This window comes from Stegastes partitus, unplaced genomic scaffold, assembly GCF_000690725.1.
Source record: "Stegastes partitus isolate 25-593 unplaced genomic scaffold, Stegastes_partitus-1.0.2 Scaffold692, whole genome shotgun sequence".
Classification (NCBI taxonomy): Eukaryota; Metazoa; Chordata; class Actinopteri; family Pomacentridae; genus Stegastes; species Stegastes partitus.
In genome coordinates this window covers 84,889-107,751 of record NW_007578423.1, presented here as the reverse complement: position 1 = coordinate 107,751, position 22,863 = coordinate 84,889, and the positions used below count along the sequence as shown (strand labels likewise).

At 42.6% G+C, this 22,863-nt stretch overlaps 1 protein-coding gene across 14 annotated transcripts in view; it reads left to right on the top strand.

The window, feature by feature from the left end:
- The first annotated feature begins 27 nt into the window (after positions 1-27).
- clasp2 (cytoplasmic linker associated protein 2) overlaps positions 28-22,863 on the top strand; it is a 61,203-nt gene continuing 38,367 nt past the window's right edge. For 13 of the 14 annotated variants that reach the window (XM_008290708.1, XM_008290720.1, XM_008290719.1 and 10 more), the window contains exons 1-7: positions 28-951; positions 6,564-6,642; positions 9,613-9,716; positions 10,362-10,453; positions 11,799-11,874; positions 12,649-12,746; positions 15,960-16,030. In XM_008290708.1, coding sequence (XP_008288930.1) covers positions 754-951; positions 6,564-6,642; positions 9,613-9,716; positions 10,362-10,453; positions 11,799-11,874; positions 12,649-12,746; positions 15,960-16,030 — 718 coding nt within the window. In that variant the 5' untranslated portion in view covers positions 28-753. Of the gene's footprint in view, positions 952-6,563; positions 6,643-9,612; positions 9,717-10,361; positions 10,454-11,798; positions 11,875-12,648; positions 12,747-15,174; positions 15,275-15,959; positions 16,031-22,863 lie in introns of those variants that run through there. The other variant, XM_008290721.1, reaches the window with a different exon arrangement.

Genomic DNA, 22,863 nt, shown 5'->3' with positions numbered 1-22,863 from the left:
GAAGACCCATCGGCCTGATCGTTGATCGGTTGCGCCTCCTGGTGAACTGCAGTCCCCGGCAACGCGCAGGCTTCCAGCGCCTCTTAACGGGTTTAGTGGTAGCCGCGATTATTCCCGGATTAAAGTGAAACCAGTTACCGCGGGACTGGAGCTGAGTTCTTGTTGTGGAAGTTTGGTGCAAGTTTCCCGCAGACGGAGCGGACAGCTGAAGGACTTTAAAGCCTGTGGTCATGGAATAGAGGAGCGGAGTGGAGTCAGGCGTTAGGCCTGCGGAGAACTAACGTCAGCTAGCCGAGCTGTCTAGCATTGTTTGGGTCGCTGCGCTAACTAGCTAGGCGCTATTTTCGTTAGCATAACACATAGCCAGCCAGCACTGCTAGCTTGTTTTGATGCGGATATATTCAAAGAAGCTGCTGAAGTCCACTGCTCGTTTCCTGAAGTTTGGTTAAGTTTTAAGTTTCCTGTGAGCTAACGTTGGTAGTCCAGAAAGTAGCGAGCGACCTCTTTGTCGTAACGTACAAAGTCGAGCTTGTTTTGCAGAGGGATGATTTATGTGCGAAATTAGTCTGTATTTTAGGAATAATTGCATGTGGATGACCAAACACCAGTTAGACGCAGTTCAGAAAGCACAGCCTCTCTGCCCCTCGGCGGGACGACACTTCACAGCTAGAGTCCTTCACACCCCGTCCCACCAACCACAGTCTCCTGTCTTCGGCCGGCTTCGGTGGCTGGCCACTCGGCACTGAGTGCCCCATGGAGGAACATGACAACATGGACTATTTTTACCAGCAGGTACTGCAGAAAGACGTTACCCGCAGACTGCAGGTCGGCCAGGACCTCATCGACTACCTGAACGACCCGCAGCGGTCCCCGGACGTGGAGCAGGACAAACCCCGGCTGGATAAGACCATCGACGAGTTAACAGGATGGGTGAACTCCAGCAATTTCAAGGTGAGAGATCTTGGCCAGTCATGGTATGAGGGTATCGCAGTGTCACTGTAGCAGCCATCCCATCGGCCTGTTCATGAATTATTTTCCACCAGTTTACCCGGTGAACGGGAGCAGAGGAGAGCAATGGAAATTTTTACTGATATTTTCCAAGAGCTCGGTTTCAGTGGCGAGAACTTTAGCCGAGATAAGATATTTAAGCGAGCTGTTATCATCTGAGAGATATGAAGAAGACTGTCTGATCACATTTAAAGCAGCGCGACTTCAACGAATAGACTTATTTTTATCAGACCTCAATCAAGTTAAAAGATTATTTTTTGTTTTTATACGTATTTTCTCATCAAACTTAAAAAGAAGCAGGAAGCTGTGTGGTTATTTCTGACAACATAGCAGTCTAATCCTGGATCACAAGAGGCAGACATTTTTAGATTTCATCCCAGTGACAGAAGCACTTTTGCAGGGCATTCCTGTGGCTTGTTGGGGTTTATACTGTTGTTTTGGCTGAGACTGTGTGTCTATGTTGAGGAGACCTATTGTCAGACTGTAGACTACTGGAGCATTGGATGGGATGGGGGAGGGGTTAGAAGACTCATTGTTATGACCCATGCTTTTTCTCCATCTATCCCTCTCTCGTTTTCTCGACTCTCTCATAAGCTCTTTTCTTGCTTTTCCCTGCTCGCCTCCTCAATTTCTCTCATGTATCCTGTGTGTGTGTGTGCACTTTTTGCTGTATCTCACAAACTCTCTGGAATGTGAAATTTTTCGCCAAGACGTCACGCCAATCCAGACAGCAAGTCAAAACAGTCTGAAGTCCTTTTCAAGCCGTGCTGAAATTTGACTCCCAAGTCACTTTTTTTTTAACAGATTTAACAGTGTCTGCAGTGATAGGCAGGGCTCAGCCAGACCGTATGAGTGGAAATTCTGTGTTCAGCATAATGACGCATCCTCAGCCCCTTGAAAGCACATCTCACTTGACAACACTCCACAGCTCGTGGCAGAATGTGCTCATTTGTCCCGGGTGTCATTTTGTTGTTGTAATCTTTTAGACAAGTGTTCACTGATTGTGAATTTGACGACAAGTAGTTTCATGCACAACATAAAATATCAAACATCTGTATGTCTTTTTGATAAATGAAGGACTTAAAAATTAGTTGCAATCGTTACACAAATTACTTTGAAGTTGATCAGATTTCCTTCTAGCTTTCTCAAGTTCCAGATAAGAACAGATTCTGCGACACTTCAAACTAATTTAAGGTGATGATAAATTAGAGACCCGTAGACACTGACAGAATAGGCAGTGCTTTGAGAAATGTTGATTTAAATGTGTACCATTCTAAACATGAGAAAAAACTGAGGTTTGTAGTTTATCTGTGACAAATAACTGAAAATGAATGATATGATGTTCAAAATAAGAACACTTTTTAAACCTGAATTTGCCCCTTTTCTTAAAATACTGAGGAGAAACAGTAATGTTCCAGTATTCTTTATTGTGGTGCTTCCCGTTGCCGCTGTCTATCAGTTGCGGCCCAATGCTACGTGCCGCCATGAGCTCCATCCCCAGCTGTGACAAGCTAACATTTTCCTTTGTTCAGATTTTATGTGGATGACACATACAGTAACTTGAGCTCAGATCAATGTCTGGCAGTGATGTGCAAGTGAGTTGTGACCCCCAGAGGGCTTCCTACAGCAGACTTTTAGCGATGCTTATCGGTTCCCTGTCGGCCAAAAAGGCAGGAGGAGTTGACTGTAAGCAAGATGCTGAGTCAGCACAAGGAGAGATGAATGGGGAGATGATGCAAGGTTGACAGGAGGAGGAGAACACAGGAGGCAGTTGAGACGAAATTGAAACCTGGAGTGATACACAGGGTAACAGTGAGTGGAAAATACATGTCGTGACCCATAAATACATTACAGTGATTCAGAATGTTCAGATGAGGGGACTGTCACACTCAAGTGCCTCTTGGGAATGGATAAAATACAGTATTTCCTGTGTCTCTTGGCCGTATTCCTCACTGCTTCACTTGTGTGCCCTTCACTGGCTCCTTTTCCATAAATCTTCCTAGTCTTTCCTCTTGCTTTTAAATGAACAGAACTGCAGATTCACCTTTATACAGTTAGCTCTAACAGCATTACAGAGGCTGTAAAGATTATATGAATAACACCAACAGAGAACATTAATATTGCATGATGTATTTATGAGCAACAATCCAAATGACCGGACACTGGCTGAACTGATTGAGAGTTGATTCTGTTACTAAGCTGCCCTGCTCAGACATTTTGATTCGTGCCACTGTGCTGAAATTTACCAGGGAGTGTTGGGCACGCTAAATGGTTGTGGCATGAGATGACATGCTACGCTCAACCTTGATAAAATCACAATGCGGGCTTCAAGACACAGTACACAAACAGAAGAATTCACTCGTTATAACTATTGACATCAGTATCAGTGTGTTCACTTTTTCCGATTTAACTATAAAAACACTTTTGTGTTAGCCTGCTGTTCCTGCAAACCCAACTCTTCCTGCAGGTGCTTCATAGGAAAAAGCTTCCAGTTAAGGGAATTAATTGCAGCTTTTAGTGGGAAGCAGCTGCAGGAACCAATAAGAGTTTCTTGGCTCTGGATATGAGTGTGAGACAATGGTCTTAATCTGACTTTGGACATTTTTGGTGCTTTGTCATCCATTTAGCAGAGGTTAAGAGAAGAGTTACAGAAGGGTTTTGGCAGTTTGGTCAAATCCTAGCGCTCAGTAATGGGTATGTTATGTCATCATGTTGCCATCATCCTCAGTAATAGTAACACCACCCAGTGAAGTTACCAAAACAGTTTGCTGTTTATTTTCTGTTAATGGACTACTTGATCATCCGTGGAGCTTCAATATTTGCACATTTAGTCTAGTGCTGAATACTGCCGTGTGGGCCTTCTTTTTTCATCCAACACTCACTTTAAGCTTCTTGAGAATCCAGAGTAAACCCTGTACATGGTATGCGAATTAGCAGGGTAAGCCACCATACGCACCCACCTGAGCCTTCACAAAGAACCATTCATACTGGGCTAAATATTTACAGGGCTTTTTTTTTCTTCCCAACATACCTTAGTCACTCTGATATTTTGAAGCTCACAGTCTGGAGATGCAGTAGTCTGTTGTAGAATATGTTTTCATTACTCAATCACACGCCCAGTGTTTTAAGTATTTTTCGGTGAAACCCAAGCGCCCACTTTTTACTCTCAGCCTTCCTCCCTCATTTCCTCCTCATCCATAGTCGCAAAGTCTGTGAAGCAGGAGAAACCTACTATTTTCATGTGTCCAAGGCAGATAACAAGCACGTTCCCTTCCTTCTCTCATCCTCTATCTTCTCCTATCTGTCTCTCCAAGTGAAGATGCCATATGGTTGTGGGCGCCAGGCTTGTTGGGGTGCTGGGTGGAGGAGGGGGAGGGGAGGCCTCGGGGCTGTTTCCATCCTGCACAGTTTCTTCTTTCTCCTGCTGTTTTTCCTCTCCTCCAACCCCTTCCCCCTAATTTAGGTCAGTATGAGGGAGTCCTCATATTGACCTGGGGCGCATCTTTCTTCTCCAGGTGATTTTTGTTTTCGGTGGTATTGCTTGGCCTTCATCCCCGTTTCCTGTTTTCCCCATCGCTCCCGTTCTCTCCCCCGTTTTCGTTGTTACTGGAGTTACCTGGCTCTGCTCTTCCTTTGACTAAAATAGGAAAAAGCTGCAGTCCGACTCCCAACTCATTACAGGACAGAGTCTGGAGAATAATGTTCAAATGGATTTTCTTTTTGGACTGTTCAGTTTTGCCACAGCACTGCCAAAACAAGCATTCCAGGAGCGCAGCGCAGTGTGGGATGTGATTCTAATCAGAAACACAGTGGAAAAACTCAACTCTACTGCTAGACACAAAAATTTGTCTACCTTCCCCCTACTACTCATGTCACAGACCTTTTTTTTTTCCCTTTGCAGCGAGGGGCAAAAGCGATGAGTTAGGGAGGGGACTATTAAGGATGACTTTCGCAAACGTCATGACATCATAAATGTGATGCGTATATGTTATTATGGTGTCGCCCCCGCGTTTTATTCCACAGGTGAATCTGGTAATTATGCTGACATCCAAGTCATTAGAATTTTATGGCTACTCTTACGTGCAAACCAGTGTGTGCTTCCTTTAGCTGCTGTTATGCAGGTAGTATAAAGAGGACACAACAGTGTTACATAATCAAGAGTGCCACAGCTGCTGACATGCAGTAACATCTGACACAGTGTGGCGTTAACCATTAAATGTGACATTTATTTTCGCAGTTAAGGATGGCCATTTAAGATGATTAAAATGTCGGTGTTGCATTCAGGTTTTTATGCATATGCTAACTCAAAGAACCCGTGTTATGCTTATTTACTGTTTTGTTTTTTTAATTCTTGGATACTGTTAGATTATGTTTTTATACTTTAATGATGAAATCCAATGTCATAGTTTTGTTATACTGTGCATTGCTGTAGTATCTCTTCTCACCCTTTGTCTGTTAAAGGCACTATTCCCCCCCCAAAAAACACATTTGCTCTCATTGGTCAGCTGCCATAACCAAAGAGAGGTAATGAAGGTTATGTACAGAATCCCAGATCTATGAGTATAGGCAGAGCGTCCTACCAGATGTGACTCTAGCGAGGAAACAATGGCAGCTTGCAGGGAAGGTGCTCGTTCTGTGTTTGGAGTGATGTCAAATTAGACTCTCGACTATGCAAATGTGCCACATGGTAACGTTAATAAGTCAGGGAAGAAGCCCCTTGCCTTTGAATGAGGGTTTTCAGGCAGGTAAGAAGCATTGTTTTGAAAGCATTGAATAACTCTGTTTAGCGTGAACTTTGGGCTTTGTAAGTTTGCCAGCCCTTTTACATGCACAAAAAGCAATTACACACTAAAAAAACTGGGAAAGACCCTAAAAGCATAATGTGGGCTCTTTAAAGTAGCCTGGTATAAACATCAGTGTTCGGTGCAGCTCATTCGGTCTGCTGCCCCATTTCACTTAATTATCACCAGATTGCTGGACAACCACATGAATCATCTGACAACAATTGGACTCCCAATATGGACATTTGGCATTCTGAATAAAAGTGAAGTCATTTTATTATACAGACAGTAAAACCATGAATTGGATTTCTTCGCTGGATTTTTTTCCTCTGGTATATTCTAATTTCCAGTCTCGGCTAGGTGTTTTATTTGTGTCACACTATGAGGCTTATCTAGACATCTGATTTTTGGGGATTCAGAAAGATTTAAAAAGCACATGGCAGACTGACTGGCCTGAGTTTTATGACTGAGTAAAGGCATGACTTTGATCCCGTGGTAAAATTTCTCCACTGTCTGCCGAGTCAGCAAAAACTCGGGTGACAACTTGAAGCAGCTTTTTAAAAATCCAGTCAGGATCCCAAGATAGACTTTACATTATGCTAAAACCCTCTGCAGTGAGAATCAGATCATACTTCTTTCTATCAATGTTGCAACTGTGGTTTATGTACAGACAGTGATATTAGTCGGTGTGGAAATCTCTAGACCAGAATCCATGCATTAATTATTGGGTGTGACCTGCTGTAACCTTTGTCCTTCTCTCACTGTGTTTTGTAGGTGGCGTTGTTGGGGATAGACATCTGTGGTGCATTTGTGGATCGCTTGGGAGAACGATTCAAAGGATACCTTGGCACAGGTGAGATATGTTGCCTACCTCCACCTTGGATTTCCTTTAGGTTGTGCTCGTACAGTGAAACTCAGTCATGAAAAGATTATAGTTGTTCTCAAAGTAAGCTTTCACTACTTATGAAATGCTGTAGAAAAAAACTTTATGATGCACAAATGCTTTTTATGTTTTCTAGTGGATCTTTTGTGCATGAAACGGATAGCGAACGTGCACAAACCTGTTTTCAGCCATTCTATAGCCAGCGCACACTCATCATCTACCTTGTCCTCCTTTGTGAGAGGGATTATAAGGATCTCTTCCTTTGTTCAGTTCATCAGGCTCAAAAGTTCATGCTTTCTGCAAAGTGCTTCATCCATTATCTTAAGCAGTGAGTGTCTGTCAAGGACAAGGTTGTCCCACTGACTTTAGTTCAAGCAGCTTTCGGACTGAAAAATAGGTAGCCTCACAAAAACTGTGCATACTGACTCAGTTTTGCTTCTCCATTCTTAGTGAGGTAGTTTATGTGTTGTTGTACAGACTCTTCAGCGTTTTGGCACATGTCCTTCCATTTTGTCTCTCACTTCCACTTTGTGGTTCCCCAGAGACAGAATAGCAACACTGCTGTCAAGCCTGGCACCACCCCCTGTCTATTACACATGTTTTAGTCTCTGTTCTTCAGCTACAGCTCACCCTATTACACCCCAAAACCACACCTTGCATTCATGACTTCACAGACTGAATCTCGTGTCGGATTTCATGCTTTGTAAGTGCGTGTTATGTCAGTGCCAGCCCTTGTCTGTACCCGCTTAAGGTGCCACCAGCTGTCTTTGTCAGCCAGACTGGCTCTTGTCACCAGCAAACATGCTCAACCCTGCAGTGCAGCTCTGGGATGACTGGGCCTGTCACACTGTGCAAAGTCTGCCACCACACGAACCAGTATACACACACACTGTATATCCGCTCACCGTCCAGGACAGTGCCTTAGCCGAGCTGAGTTTGTGTGTGTGTGTAATGGAACTCTGTGCTTCACGTTGATGGTAAAAACAACTCTCTGAACCACCGCCGGTTCTGGAATCTCCCTCTCTCCATCTGACTTCCATCTCTCCTTTCCTGAGCACTCCCTCCTTCTCACTGCACCCACCCTCTTCCCACACATGCACACTGAGGGGAGGAAGATGAGATCATTGACACTGAGTGATTGTATTGATCTACAGGCCTGACTTATTATACAGGGCTGCTGCAATTACAGTGTGTATGTGCGTGCGTGCGCGTGTTTGTGCGTTCACTTTGACACCGCGCTCTTGGCCATCCTGCCAAGTCGCTCCCTTGTGTGAGGTGAAAACGCAAGTGAAACATACAGCGCACGTAGAGATGTAGCTCTGACTCAATTATAGTGCCTTGTTTGCAGCTTGACAGATAAAATGAAGTGATGTGATTGGCCTGGCAGCTGTGTGACCTCCAAGTTGGATAGTTCCGTTGAAGTCTGTGTGTATGTTTTCATCTTTACTACAGCAAATGACGCTGGTGTGTGCAACAATGCCTCCCCTGTCATGTTTTCATGTTTGAGGGTATTGTCCCTGTTGCCAAGGCAACCAGCTGTTTTGGTAGCATAACGTACGCATACACACAGGAAAAGGACGGATGACATCACTCTATCACTCCCCTCGCTGATGTTTCAGATGAAGAATGTGGGTAGGAGTGTGTGTGTGTGTGCTCATGCCATTCCCTGTTTATTTATGTTATCTCATTGAGTGAATGACAGAGAAAGGTTTGAAGTTTTTTTGTGACTCAGAATGTTTATCAGAAATCACCTTAAACTTTGACCTGTATTTTGGACTTTGAGTTAAAGCATGAGGCTGCCACAGCTGTATGTTTCTGTAAATGTCAGTAAATCTCTCTCTACTTACTGAACCAAATATATCCGCCGCTGTCATCCAGAAGCCCCTCTGGAATCAACAGGAACATAATTCTTTAAAATGAGCTCAAAAATATGCTGCATTCATTTTTATTAAAGGTTATCAAGCTTCCTAAAATAGGCACTATATTTTTTCGCAAACATAATTTAAATCATTTATTTGTTAGGGGCTATTTTAAGCTGTGAAAATGTGCTTGTGAGTATTTATGGAGGTATGACGGTGTACATGGGCTCAACTCAAAATAAACTGCTGTGAGTGGGTTCATTGTAATGAACAAACATGTCATAACAATGGAAGTCTATGTAACAGAAATTAAGTTATGTTAGGCCTTGGTTACACTGGCAGTTCTTGTAAGTAGAGTATGTTCATTGTTAGTTTTGCTTTTTTTTGTAAGATTTAAGAGAAATATAGAATGTTGTCAAACCCTTCATTTAAATAGGATAGCTTCTTTGGAGATTAAAAATTCATATTAGCAAGAACTTTTTAAAATTAAAAGCAGCTATGTCACTGTATGTAATACTGAAGCTCAAAATGTACAAAGCCGATGATATATATTTTTTATTAACAACGTTCCTTCTTTCATAGAGATGAGAGTAACCTTGGTTCATTTTAGTTCTCTGGAACGCCAGCATTTAAAGGCTCTCGGTTTTTATTCTTTACTGTGTGTCACTGCATCGGCCTCACTGACACGAGAGCTTTGATGATCTTGACATTGTTTTAGTCACGGTCCATTTCCCGTCCACTCTTTTCCCTTGTCTTGTCAGAGCCCTGGTGTCGATGGTGGTATTGCTTCAGCTTTTACATTACACTGAGTTTCTTCCTCTGCCACACACCCACAGACCGTACTAAATGTGAACACGCACTTTTGTATGGAGCTGTCTTTTAAAAGCGCTCCACTTGGGGGCAGTCTTTATTATCTTTGGCATTTAAATCCAGTACAGATTTTGGTGTCATGTGTGGCCTAATTTCTCTTGTACTTGACATAGGTACACATTGAACTGCATTTTTCATATTCTGACTCTCATCACCACCCCCACCCTCTTTTTCTCTCGCTCCCTTTGTCCTTCTCTTTCTCTGTCTGTAGTCTTGCCAGCTCTGGTGGACAGGCTGGGTGATGGGAAGGACCAGGTCAGGGAAAACAGCCAAGCGCTCATCCTCCGCTGCATGGAGCAGACTGCCTCGCCCATGGTGAGATTCACACAGACATGTACATAAAAATCGTCATCTCGGGACCCTGATCACACAAATCCTCTTGTAATGCGATTGATTGATGTCATGCGCCACTTGCACCACATGACAGGCGTCCAAAAGAAGTGATAGTTTTTTGTCATGCAAAGCTGATTTAGGTGTCAATCCAGAGTGGTCATCGGCTTTCATTTAAAAAAAAAAAAAAAAAGCAGGACTGTATTTTAGATTTAGAAAGTGACAGCAGATGGTATGAAAAGTTGCAGCTGTGAAAAGCATTGTTATATTGTACATTTTGTTGGCTGCAGCCTATTAACATCAATTGTAGTCATTCTAATCATTTGGAAAAGTGCGTGTTTAAGATGCAGAACAGGAACACAGCAAGCAAATCACTGCCACCTGCACTTTAATAATATATTCTCACTACAACACAGAGGCAATCTGTGTTGTATCTCCCTCTTCTGGGCATTAGAGGAATTACAGTGGCTACATCTACTCTGTTTTGTATTACCTGCACACACACACCACACATGCACACCTCCACAGATTGTAACCTCCTCTGTCCTCTGTAATCTCTTCAACCACTGATGAGTTACCTGGCAGAACCTTCTCTCACTCTTATCCTTCTCATTCTCACTCTTCTTACAGTATGTTTGGGAAAGACTGCTTCCTGGTTTCAAACACAAGAACTTCCGTAGTCGAGAAGGAATCTGCCTCTGTCTCAGTGCCACCCTTAGCACGTGAGTTACTTCTCTTTCTTAATCTGTGTGTAAAAGGCTCACTTTTGAAGTGTAAGACTATTCGGGATGTGGCATATTTTCTTTCCCTCTTGTGTGCAGAAGGTCACTGTTTAGTTCTTACACTGAATTTAATATATATACACACAGAATACAGATTTGCAGTCCTAATCTCACACTGTTCACATGCATCTTCAGCTTGGCTTAATGTATGTCCCACACAACAGGGGGTGCACAGAGCTGTTCCTGCCACCTTCATGACCCATTTTGTTTGTTCAAGTAACACACATGTTCTCTGTCTTCAGGATTAATCCTCTTAACTGTTTGTGGGACTCCGTAGAGGTGGCACATGTGAAACAAATGGCTCCACGGCTTTTGTCATGTGATGTTGCAGTCTTTCGCCATAAGTGCTTATTTCTAAGTGAATTAGTTTGTCCTCATTTCCTCCAATTAGTGATGAGAGGATTTCTGCTGCAGCACGAACCCACATAGCCAGTGATAGCAGGGATGCTGCTGTCATAACTCCAAGTGTCATTAAAGAAACATGCATATAGATGTAAGACTAAACAGATGCTTGTTTGTTGCAGCTTGTTTGACAGCAGTTAAGATATACGCACGTTGGCCTTTACTGTGTTTTCCACCTGAAGGTTACACACACAGCAAATCGAGGCTGTTAGAATTGCTGTACTAATTATAGCATGTTTTTGCTAATGGAAAGTGACACTGTTGTGCTAAATGCTAAACTGTTGCACGATAGTAAAGCTAAAGACAGCTTGAGCATCCATTAAGAATGAGTAGACAGTAAAGCACGGCACAGACATGGTCGGCTTTTGGGTTTCAGCATATTTACATTGTTCTCTCTTGTGTGCAGTCCACATTGCTTCACATATCACAGTGATGAAGAAAACTCAGTGTAGTACAGTTTTTTTTTTTAAATGGTAAAGGACAAAGCAAACACAAAAAAACATTTTTATTTGCTTGTGGTTTTTTATATTTACAGTGAATTTCTTGTTTTCTAGGTGATGAAAGCGTTTCTAAATTTGCTTGTGTTTTGTTTACCTGTGCTGTTTTTTCTAGATGCAAAAATATTTCCTCTCTTTTCTTGTGTTTTATTTTTCTAGCTGCTGTGTGTTGAGCTCTCTTGGCTACCCTAAGAATGCCACATTGTTGTTGTTTTTCTTATGAATATAATTTGCATTGCTTTTCTATAACCTGTTCTATACCAGGCTTTTAAAAACAATATACATGTTTTCTGAATTCCCAAAAACTTTGTTCGAGGCAAGGATTTTATGAGATAGCAACATCAGATATTCACTCTTTTCATGCTATTCTTGTGGATCTCTTTCAGGTATGGAGCCCAGCCACTGAGCCTCAGTAAAATAGTTCCTCATCTCTGCTCTCTTACTGGAGACCAAAACCCACAGGTAAGAGACACAGTGATTTAGCAGTATTATACATGATCAGCATGACAGTGTATTTGTTTATACCGTGCCTTCTCTGTGTGTGAATGTGAGATCCCAGAGGTCATTGTTTCTTCTTTGTATCAGTCTACATCTAAGCCCTTGGTTTGGCTCTCAGTATCCAGCGTGTGCTGGCAGGCATCTTAAGCCAGCTCTGTGATTATTACTGTTATTAGTGAGAAGATGGGCTCTGTAGTCCCCCTCCCCACCCAGCTTCACTGCTGAATCATGAACACCAGCACCCAGTCGTTAACCCACACAATGGCACTAGCGAGTGTGTGTGAGAGAGGTTGGTTTAACCTCCCATGGAGTTGCACCCCAAAGCTGAAATCTGCTTCTATCTTCTACCCAATGATTATCTACCCACATACATCCTAACCAATCAACATCTTCAACAGGCCCGCCCACCCTCAGTTGCAGAGAATCCCTTTAACAATGTCCCACTGCCCAATCACAACAGTGTTCACAGCATAACTAGCAAATCAGAAGTCTCCCGTTGGAGGATAGAGTGTGGGCCCTGAAGGGTTTATATTTTAATGTGTGTTTATGGTTACACCTCTTAGTCTGTGTAAGTGAGGGTAATCTTTAACAAATCATTAGGGAAAATTAACCATAATTTTTACACACACACAGGTTATTTTGGCAGTGCATGCGAGGTAAACCACTAGACATAATGTGGAAGCCTTTTTGTGTTTGTGCATGTGCCGGAGGGCTGTTAAATTGCTCTTCTCTGTGTAGGTACGTGAAGCTTCCATAACAACACTGGTGGATGTTTATCGTCATGTTGGAGAGAGAGTCAGAGCAGACCTGGGAAAGAGAGGACTTCCAGCTGCACGGTGAGTTTTTGTGCTTTTGTCCTGTATTGTCGTGCTCTCCCTTTGTGGGCACTGATAGTATTTTTATTTGTGTGTGTGTGTGTTTGTGTGGAGGGGCTGTGGGTCCCGTGGCCTTGGCACTCACTCTGTCCCAGGCCACACCATGCACCACTCTGCCCTTCACACACACAGAGGCACTTTCATCCAGAGCACAATGCTGACTGAGGTTGGGAGGGGGCAGCCGGGGCACAAAGGCGTCGGGCGGAGTCACGGAATTGAGGAAAAATTGGAGAAAGTGTGTGTGTGTGTTCAAGTCATCTGAAGAGGGTTCATTGAGTGGTCCTTCTTCGGTCGTCCTGGTTACATGTGCAGGGTTGAGGGTTATTCTAAGCACACAGCGACCCCCTCTTTCTCCCCCCAGTTTTCCTCTTTCTCCCATGTGTGGAATTCAAGCAACAGCCAGTGTTGTGTGCTGACTGCTCAGCATGAGTCTTGCGTCTGTGAATGCTGGCTGTGGCCGTGTGTCATGTGTTGTGCATATTAAGCCAGTCTGTCTCCAGTGTAAACACGCTGTCTATGCATGTGGGATCTGTGCTGACTGTTGAGTCTGTCTGCCTTAGGTTGTATGTAGGGGCCTGACAGGTGCAGTGATTTAGGTCTGAAAATTCAACTTGTTCTTTATAGATGTTGTGAACAATTTTTAGGAGATTCCTTAAAATAAATACCTATTTTTTGCACATTGTGTGCAGCACAAATGTGTCATACCTGTTTTTATCGTTGTGTTTACTAGTAAATATTGAAGCTCTAGTAGTTGTGTGCACATTCATAAAACCTCAGTGGGATAGATATTAGATGCAATAACATCAATACAATTGAAGTACCAGCTGTGCAGTACCAGCATGCAGGAACTTTTCTTATTACTATTATTTGTGATGATTCAACAGATTACAGTCTGTCTTTGGAAAAGTAGCTCCAGTATGAAACCTGGGGAAAGGTTGTGTGTGTATGTGTTAGTGTATGGTTTTCCAAATGAAATGCAGGGCTGTGGCCAGAGGCTTGCTGACTGAATCACATATCTTGTATCATAGCTCTGTCGCCCTAACATCAGATCATCGAGAGAAAGATTGACTCATTACACAGAAAGGAGTGTAGAAGACAGAGAATTAAAGGTGGAGGTGAATGACTCCAGCCTTTATGTGTTATGCCAGTCAGTTTTTACTCTGTATGAGAGAGCTAACTTGGCAGAAGCATGAAAGACAACAGAAGGATTAACCCTCTGACCTCTATGCAGGTCCTAGGTGTCATTTGCTCTTTTTACAATTTTACTCACTATGGGCTCATTTTTCAAAAGTCGCTGCAATATAAAGTCCTACACCTCTATGGAAACAGCACAACCATGGCATTTTCAATTGGTTTCCTCTCTGCTCTGTGTAGCCTGCAGTTCATTCCAGTTCAGCCAAAAAAAGACAAAAAGTAGGGAACTAACCACAGAGAGACAGGCTTTTTAGACAGAGCGATATCTGTACTACAACCACATGAGAGACCAGCACCAAGCACCTCCAGGTTTATTAACAGTAACAACAAAGGATTGTCATCTGACAACAGTCTCCTATAAGTGGGTCAGATGCAGGTTGACTGAGCATTCAGTAGATCTGCCCCATGCGCACATTTTTTGTTCAAAAGTGAAATGAGCTGCACTTTTGAGTCGTCTCCACTCGACACTGGGTGACCCTTATTCAATGACAGTCAGCAGCAGTGTGAGAATGGGCTCCTGGAATTAGGAAATATGAAGAGTGGGGGGAGAGGGAAAGATATGGAGGGGGGAGGAGCAGCCTTGCGTTCTGTCTGCTTCTAGCTACAGCCCCTCCCCCTCTGACGAATATGTGTGTGTCTGCGTATGGGAGGGAGGTTATGTAAAGGGTAACTGAATCTCTTCGCTGCCTGTCACACAGACTGGCCCACTTGAATCTCCTTCTCGCATACAGTTTACACACACAAAGACGCTGCCTGAGATTTAACGCTCTGTACCGCGGTGTTGATATCTTAGGGGTTGTGTGTGCAGACATACAGTATGTATGTGCTACAGTAGGTGGTGCCTCATCGCATGCCCGTAGCATGCTTTGGTCTCTCGCTGTTTGGCTCCCTCTCTCTCTCACGCCCTCCCTCCCTTCCTCTCTCTCTCTCTCTCTCTCTCTCTCTCCCTCTTCCCGTCTTCTTTCCTCCCTCCCTCTCAGAGCCACTGCACCATGTTGGATACAAAGAGCTGAGGACCAGAGTGTGTCACTAGCATGGGAGCTAATGCAACGTTGCGCAGCAACGTAGCAACCTATTAATCAGTCCACTGGGAAATACTGAGTTAGAACCGGAGACTAATTGCACGGTTATTTCTGAATCAAAAAGACAAACAAAATGCTAATGAAAGGAACCACGTGAAAATGCTGCACGGCTGAGGAGCCAGTTGCAACGCTAATCGTCACTTATCAGGAGCTGCTAAGCTGTGGACCGGCAACCAGGCACCAAAAGACAGAGAAACAGACAGATAAAGGACGGTGTGTATGATTCTAATACCTGTATGTTCACTTCCCTCGCTAACCTTTGGCAATGAGAGATGAGGACATGTTGTTGGACATGTGTCATTGTGTCTTGGTTGTGTTTTTGTCATACCAGACATGTGTAACTGACACTGTTCAGGGAGCAGGAGATGTTTGAGGGTTTGATTTGTGAAAAGCCATATTGTTAGCTTGACTTGTCTGTGGATTGGGCGAGATCTTTGCCCTGTTATTCTGCAAACAGTCCTACCTGTAAATCACATGACTGAGCAGATCTGGATCGTAATTTGTGTTTGCGTGTCTGTGTCTGATGCTGAGCAGGATGTTGAGGAGGAATCTTGTCGTGTTACTACTGCAGCTTCATGAGTGACTGCCATATTAGACACACCCACCCACTAACAGACAGACAGGCGGGTAAGCTGTCCACATGTTGCTGCTGCTGATACTCTCACTTGGGATTCACAGCACCTTGTTTGTCTCTAGGTCGACGTTGGGGGTGTCTCTGTGTGCATCCATCTGTGTGTGAATTTTCTTTGTCATATTATGGAAGAAAACTGGCTGTAGTTTCTTTAATACAGTCTGATATGAATGTATGTAGTTCTGAAATTGTAATTATTTTATTAACATTGTTATGTATGTCTGTGCTTTTGCTCTAACCTTGTTTTTTCTCTCTCTTTCTCTTCAGGTTACAGACAATATTTGCTCGTTTTGATGAAGCCTTGAATTCAGGCAACATGGCTCTCAGCCCGAGTCACGGTCAGTGCCTTTTCTCATTTATTTTGCCACAGTTGCATTGGAGAGCCACCAGGTTGAGTCATGTTGTCAAGATGGTTTTACTGTTGTCAGGTTGTTTGTGTGTGTGGCCTGTGCATGTCTAAATGGGCTTGTGCTTTTGTGGTTGTGTCAGTTTGTTGCCATGAGCTCCTGTAAGAGGACCTAACAGGATTAATGGTTTAGTGTGTCTACGTGTGTTTGTGTGAGTGTGTGTGCGCGGGTTTTCCGACAGAGCCAGACCTGAGCTGAAGGCGACTGCTGAGTTTTTTGTTATCCATCAGTAGCATGGACCATGGATCTCTGGGCGTCTCAGCCTTAGCCAGTTGTCTTTGACCAATCCAAGTGAAAATTGTATGGACGACACTCCTAATTGTGATGTTTCACTTTACATAACACTTGCCCTGTTTGCATATCTATTGTTAGCTTTGTTTTCAGACTTGTATTAGGTGCTTGTATGAAGAGCCTTTAGTGTGCATTGATTCACAAAGTGATCTCTTTTGCAGGCTGGCAAAAGGTCAGCTATTATTTGATCAATCCAGTGTGTTTGTTAGTGTCACAGAATTCCGACCTGGCAGTCCAGGTGGTTTGTTAAATCATAAATAAACTCCTGTGTGGACGCACACATGGGCATCTCCATATTTGCAGGTGCATAGTTGTTGCTATTATGTGCCTTTTCTAGTCAGTGAGAGCCCATTTGGAGGAATCGGTTCCATACATGTGCAGTAGATCAACGTTTACGTATTTCACACATGTACACCACTACAGAGCATGCACACTACTGCACTGGTAGCACAGTGGATGCACTGACACACATTTAGGACTGACATCTACAGAAGAATCTGGCCTTCCACAGATTTGAGAAGTCGTCCTTGGAAAGCTTTGGAAAAGGGCAGGCTGAAAAATCGTGTTTGGATGAAGCATCCATCTATTTGTCCAAAAAGCTGTGCATTGGTGGCAAGCACATATGTTGGAGCATAGCAGGGTGATTTTGATCTCACAAAACTCCGGCTACCTCACACAAAGTGTTTCCACTATTGGTCATTCAGTCACACAGGCTGCCACCTCATTTTTCAAGTGTCACAGCAATCTTTGACCTCAAGTTACCTCACAAAACAATCCTTCCAGTTGCAGAGGGATGAACAGATTTAAAATTTGCAGGAACAAGAGACATCAGATTTGTATTTGGTATGATCAGATACCCAGTGTTGAGATATAGGAATAGTGTTCTGGAGAGAAAAAGATGAGTCTGTACCAGGTCACTTGTCAGATTTCAGTAGCACTGCTTTGACGTACGAGTCGTTAATTTATTCAGCTACATTGAAATGGAATCGTCTCATTCAGGATCAGCAGGAACGAAGACATTGTATTTTCCTTCCCAGGGTGTTTGATCTTTTTCTTCCTTTTGTTCACACTTGTCATGGAAATGTTGATAATTGGAAAATCAAAAGCTGCATAAAAGCTTAATTATATGATACGGGGGAGTGTGGTTTTCAGCAAATAACTGCGGGTGTAGTGATGGGCATTACCGGCGTGAATTCACTGTGGAAACAAATTGTAGACTGTATACATAATATTTGGATTACGTATGCATTTTGTGTAATACTTTAAAAGTTAAAAAAAAAAGAGCTATATATCTCCTTACATAAATGTATCCCAAATCCTGGTGAAATTCATTCTTAACTGTGAGGTTCAAAGCAGAGTTGGTGCTCCCTCTGAGGTCAGTTCCGGCTGTTGTTGATGTCTAGCAGATTCTGTCATTGGATGATGGTCCCTTTAGGCTGCCCTGTCACTGTATCTGCCTGTCTAACAGCGACAGCAGTGGTTGGTGCTCGATATGCTGTTGCAGCCTGTTTACTCGGAGAAAGGCATTGGGAGAGACATGAGGAAAAGCTCATGGTGTGCAGTGGGTGTTGTTGATGCTGTCTCTGGTGGCAGCAGAAGGACAAGGAGTGTTATTTTTTTTAACTCCCACCTCCCTAGGGTTTAGAGCAAAGTTGTGTTTTGGGTCCACGATCCAAAGCTGTTGTGATCAATCGCTAAAGGGATGTGTTATTTTTTTAACTGTGTCATTTTTTTCCCATCATGTGCTTTGCCCATGATGAATGCAGTGTTTTTTATCAAAAGGAGGAATTCTTTGCACCATTGGCTTGTCACTTTGTATTTATAATAGTGGGGAAACGATCATAGGAGGGAACATTGCTGCAGTCTGGTGGAGAGAAAAAGCTGGCTTACATGGTGAACAAAACATAGAGTGGTCAATAAATCAGGCACATCGCGCACTTGATCTTCAACTATTCTCCACAACAAATGGTTTTACAAGCCATGCAACTGTCAGATACTTGTTGAACAGCAAACCTAGTGGTTGAATAGTTCTGTTTCAAAGCTACTGAATAGTGGTTTGTATTAGTGCTTCTGTTTCTATTTTATGTTGAGTGGCCACTGTTTGCAGCTGCCTTAAGCTCTTGATGCTGTGAACATATGCAGTGACTGTATCCAAACCGTCTGAGTTAACATAAAGTGGAAGTGACTGCAGGTGCTTACCATGGGGAACTTTAGCTCGGTTTCCTGCTGTTTGGCCTTGAATGCTACCTCACGTTTACTTAAGCTTCTTTCTTTCTTATGCTACAGCCACTGCAGATTTGCATGCCACAGTTGGTCAACCAGAGTCCCACAACTATAAAATTATTGGTACTTCTCTGGTTATTTGATTATCAATGCTATTTATTTACATGATGAATGATTTGGTCTATATATAATGTTTAAAAATGTCCAAAATGTTTAGTTCAGAGCCTATTCGATATGTTAGTGATTTGCTGATGATACTTTCTGTGATAGTAAACCTCATCTTTGGCCTTTAGACTGTCGGATGAAAGAATTGATTTGAACATCTCAAAATTGGCTTTAGGACACTGTATTTGTGATTTTTTTTTTCCGGTGTGGTTTGACCAGACAACTAATAAAATAAGTTCTATTATTGATGAAAAGAACTGTTAGTTGGAGCCCTGTTTAGAGAGAGAAGCATGATCCTTGCAGTGAACAAACTGGTGGTTGTATTATATGGGAGGCTTGGAAAAACAAGTAAACATAAACAAGTGATCGAAAAAACTTGCTGATTAATTTTCTGCTGGTTAACTAATCTATCAACATTGTTGTCTGAGTGTTCTTGTGAAAAATACTTGGAAATGTAAGCTCTGTCCAAACAGTATGAAATCAGAGGTGATTTTAATCTGTAAAGCATTTTGAATGACATTATTGTATGAAAAGCGCTTTAGAAATAAAGATTGATTGATTGATTGATTGAGTATGACTTGTGGTTAGATCCCCACACACATTTCCGCCGCTATAGCTCACCTGGTAGAGCTGACGTCCCATGTACAGGGGCTATAGTCCCCGACGTGGAGGTCATGAGTTCAAGTCCCGCTCCGCAGGTCCTTCCCCCATTCTTCTCCCCACTTTCCTGTCTCTCTCTCGACTTCACTATTGAATAAAGGCAAAAAGGCTAAAAAATAATGATCAAAAAAAATACAAAATGTTGGAGTCTGTCTGTCCAACCTGCTCCTGGATTCTTAAATTATATTTGGCACTTAACACCAATCAGTCCCTTGTTCACAGTTTTTTTTTTCTAGTTTGGTGAGAAAATCTACCAAAACAGGTCAGAAACTGAATGCGACAAGCATGAGCTGCCGGGTTCTTGTTTTTTTTTTTTTTCTAAGCACTCCTCAATCTCTGAGTGCAAGACACAAACTCACATCATCCACTGAAACACACATAGACACACAGAGTGCCCTTGCCCCACTTCGTTTGTAGGCCGGGTCCTGGCGTTTGCTTTAAAGGGTTTGAGGCAGCTGTTGCTGAGAGAAGAGGGAGGGAGGCAGGGAGGGGAAAGGATCGAGGGAGGAAGCTGACAGAGATCGCTGGCAGTAGCCGAGTCACAGCGCTGTGCCTATCAGTGCCTCTCCCTGATTCATCATGACAGAGACAGAGAGAGATTGAACAAACGGGGGGAGGAAAGGAGATAGAAGAGAAAACAAAGGGGAAAACAGAGGGGCAGAAGTGAAGGCGGACAAAGGCAACAGGAAGGTTCTACCCATTACACTGTAACTATGGTAGTTGGGGATGATGGCGATGGTAAGTGCATGTGTGTGTACGTGTGTTTAATCTCATCTGGCTGCGGATGCTGGCACTTAGACAAAAGCTTGTCAGCATATGGTTTTAGATTGAAATCAGCTTAAACTCCAAGCACTTTCATCCCAAGTACTTTGGCTCAAACACTGGCTGCTTCTGCGCGTGTGAGAGAGAAAACTAGGGTGTCCTGAAATGTCTCCACTATGTTGTATTACTTTTGTGTATGAATGTTCGTAGATAAGAGTAGATGTATCCAATGTTCGTTTTCGGCTGTCTTTTTAAACTCATATGAAAGGGAGCAGAGAAATATTTGGGAGAGATGGTTGTGTTGCTATAACTTGTTGCCCAAGGCCTCACTTGAACCCTGGATATCATTCTTGGTTACATGATACCTTGTGCACCCCAGCCAGCAGGACGCTCAAAGAAAATATTCTGTCAGCATTCACTCACAATCCCTCCATTCACTTTGGTTCAGATAGATGAGGAGGAATTTCTTTTTCATTACTTTTCAGCTGATTTTTTTTCAACTCAGCTGAAAAAAGTATATATATATACTGTGATTTTAGTCTGAAAGAGCCTGTCATTCTCTGCTTTTTTTCTCCCACTTAAACTCTCTCCTTTGCAGAAGTAATAGGTCAAGTGTGTGTTTGTACTGTGTTGGCAGCCCTCTTGATTTTTAGTTCTCAGTTTTCATGGTTTTTGGAGAAGCTTATTAGCCTCTAGTCATCTTTTTCTTGGTTATATGAATGCAGTGCATATGTGCTTGGATTTTAAACTAATTGTCATTGATCGATGATGTTAATTATGACCAAATATCAACTGCTGGATAAGGTCCACTATTGCTCACTGTGCTTGCATGGACTCAAGTGGGTTTCCACCCACATTAGGCCAAAATATCTTCCAGTGACAGCAGAAAAAAACATTTGTTTATCCGGATGTTAAAATTAGATTAAACATAATGAACACACTTGAAGGATTTCACAAAATGTTGCTTTATGTAATCTAATATGGCAGCGCATACAGGCCAAAGGGAGTCATTACTGTGTGTGTCATCAACAACTAGTTAGGTGATTTGTCTTTTATGCATCATGCCAAACATTACATTTTTATTGGTAGTGTCACACATTTAAAGTCAACTCAGGCTTTATCTGGTGCCAATAAGAAAAACATCAGTTCTATTATCACATACATATATGTCATCTTTGGGCAAAATGTGTGCACTGAATAGCACAAAAGCAAAAGAAATGCTACCTGCAACAGTGATTTAGGTAGTTCCCAGTACAAATGAGCCACTACAAATAAATTGGAAAATTTTTTTTTATTTCATTGTGACATTAAGTTGAAGAAACTTATCTTTCTTAAAACTGACCAACCAACCAATATCAAAGTTTAAAGTTTAACTAGAAGTTTTGTCTGCAGCACAGACTGAATACAGCAGCTGGAGCTCTTATCTTTTATCATTCTCATTGATCAGTAACATAATTCAGAATTCCAACTAATTTATCATTGCGTGCAATCTTTAGTATAATATGTAGATGCATATAGAGCATGTTTTTGGTGTTTGTGCGTGAGAAAGTAAAGCATGTCATTGCCACTGGCACCGTGCTCGGCTCCTATTTAATTTCATTTGGCCGTCTAAAAATGTGCCCGTACGAATACAAAAACACACACACACATACCATGGAAGCGCAGAGCTATTCGGTGCCTTGCAAACTGACCATCAGTAGCAGCTTTCATTGCTTGCATAGTACTTCAGTGTTGACAAGGATGGACACACACACAAACACACACACACTCTCTCTTGCAGACATGCTCATTCTGCTTCAGTGCATCGTCGACTCTGCAAAGGGAACCATGACCCTGTTTCCAGGCTAAACTGGTTGCTATAGCGAAGGTTTCTTCTCTGAATATTATGGTTTATCCCTCTCCCCCGTCTTGGCATTGGAACCTAAATTGTACCTGTGTGTGTTTGTGAGTTTGTGTGTGTGTGTGTGTGTGTGTCTCTCTCTCTCTCTCTTCATTTAATGAGATCATTTTCCCTAAGCTGGGCTGGAAATGGAGCAGTCTGTCTCCTGTTAGAGAATCCAGGCCTAAACCTCAGATGTGTCTCTCACTCTTCCCTTCCTCCTCTTTTTTCTCCATCTTTCTGTGTCTCACACTGGCTGTAGGTGAAACGTATGCAAATCTGACCTTCTTTTGCTTTTAGATCCATGGCAATGAACGAAATGCAGGATTACTACTCATAATAAAACTTCCAGGGCCATTTTTGAAAGCACAGGGTCTGATTTTTGTTTTAAAAGATTAGCTTTATCCCTAATTCTGTATTCATCCCATTTGTTTGTTGCCATTTTGATGCTAGTACAAGTATTAGCCATTGATGCAGATGTAATTTGTCTTATAGTAACTTCTATACTTAAAGTGGTTTATCTTGTCTGTTACTCTCCATGCCTTGAGTTGTACATAAAAGATTTCTGTAGGGTTTGTCTGTCTATTTCTTTATTGACACACATACCTCTGCTATTTTATTTTGGAGCTGGGGCAGTCGAGAGTTTTTAATAGCTTTCGTCCCAGTCACTGCAGTGCTACTTCTGTTCTTCTTTCCACTGTTAGTCATTGTCATGTGAACGCTGTGCAGTGTCAAGATATTTTTCTGTGTCATCTTTTACATTGGACTCTACACACTGTCACAT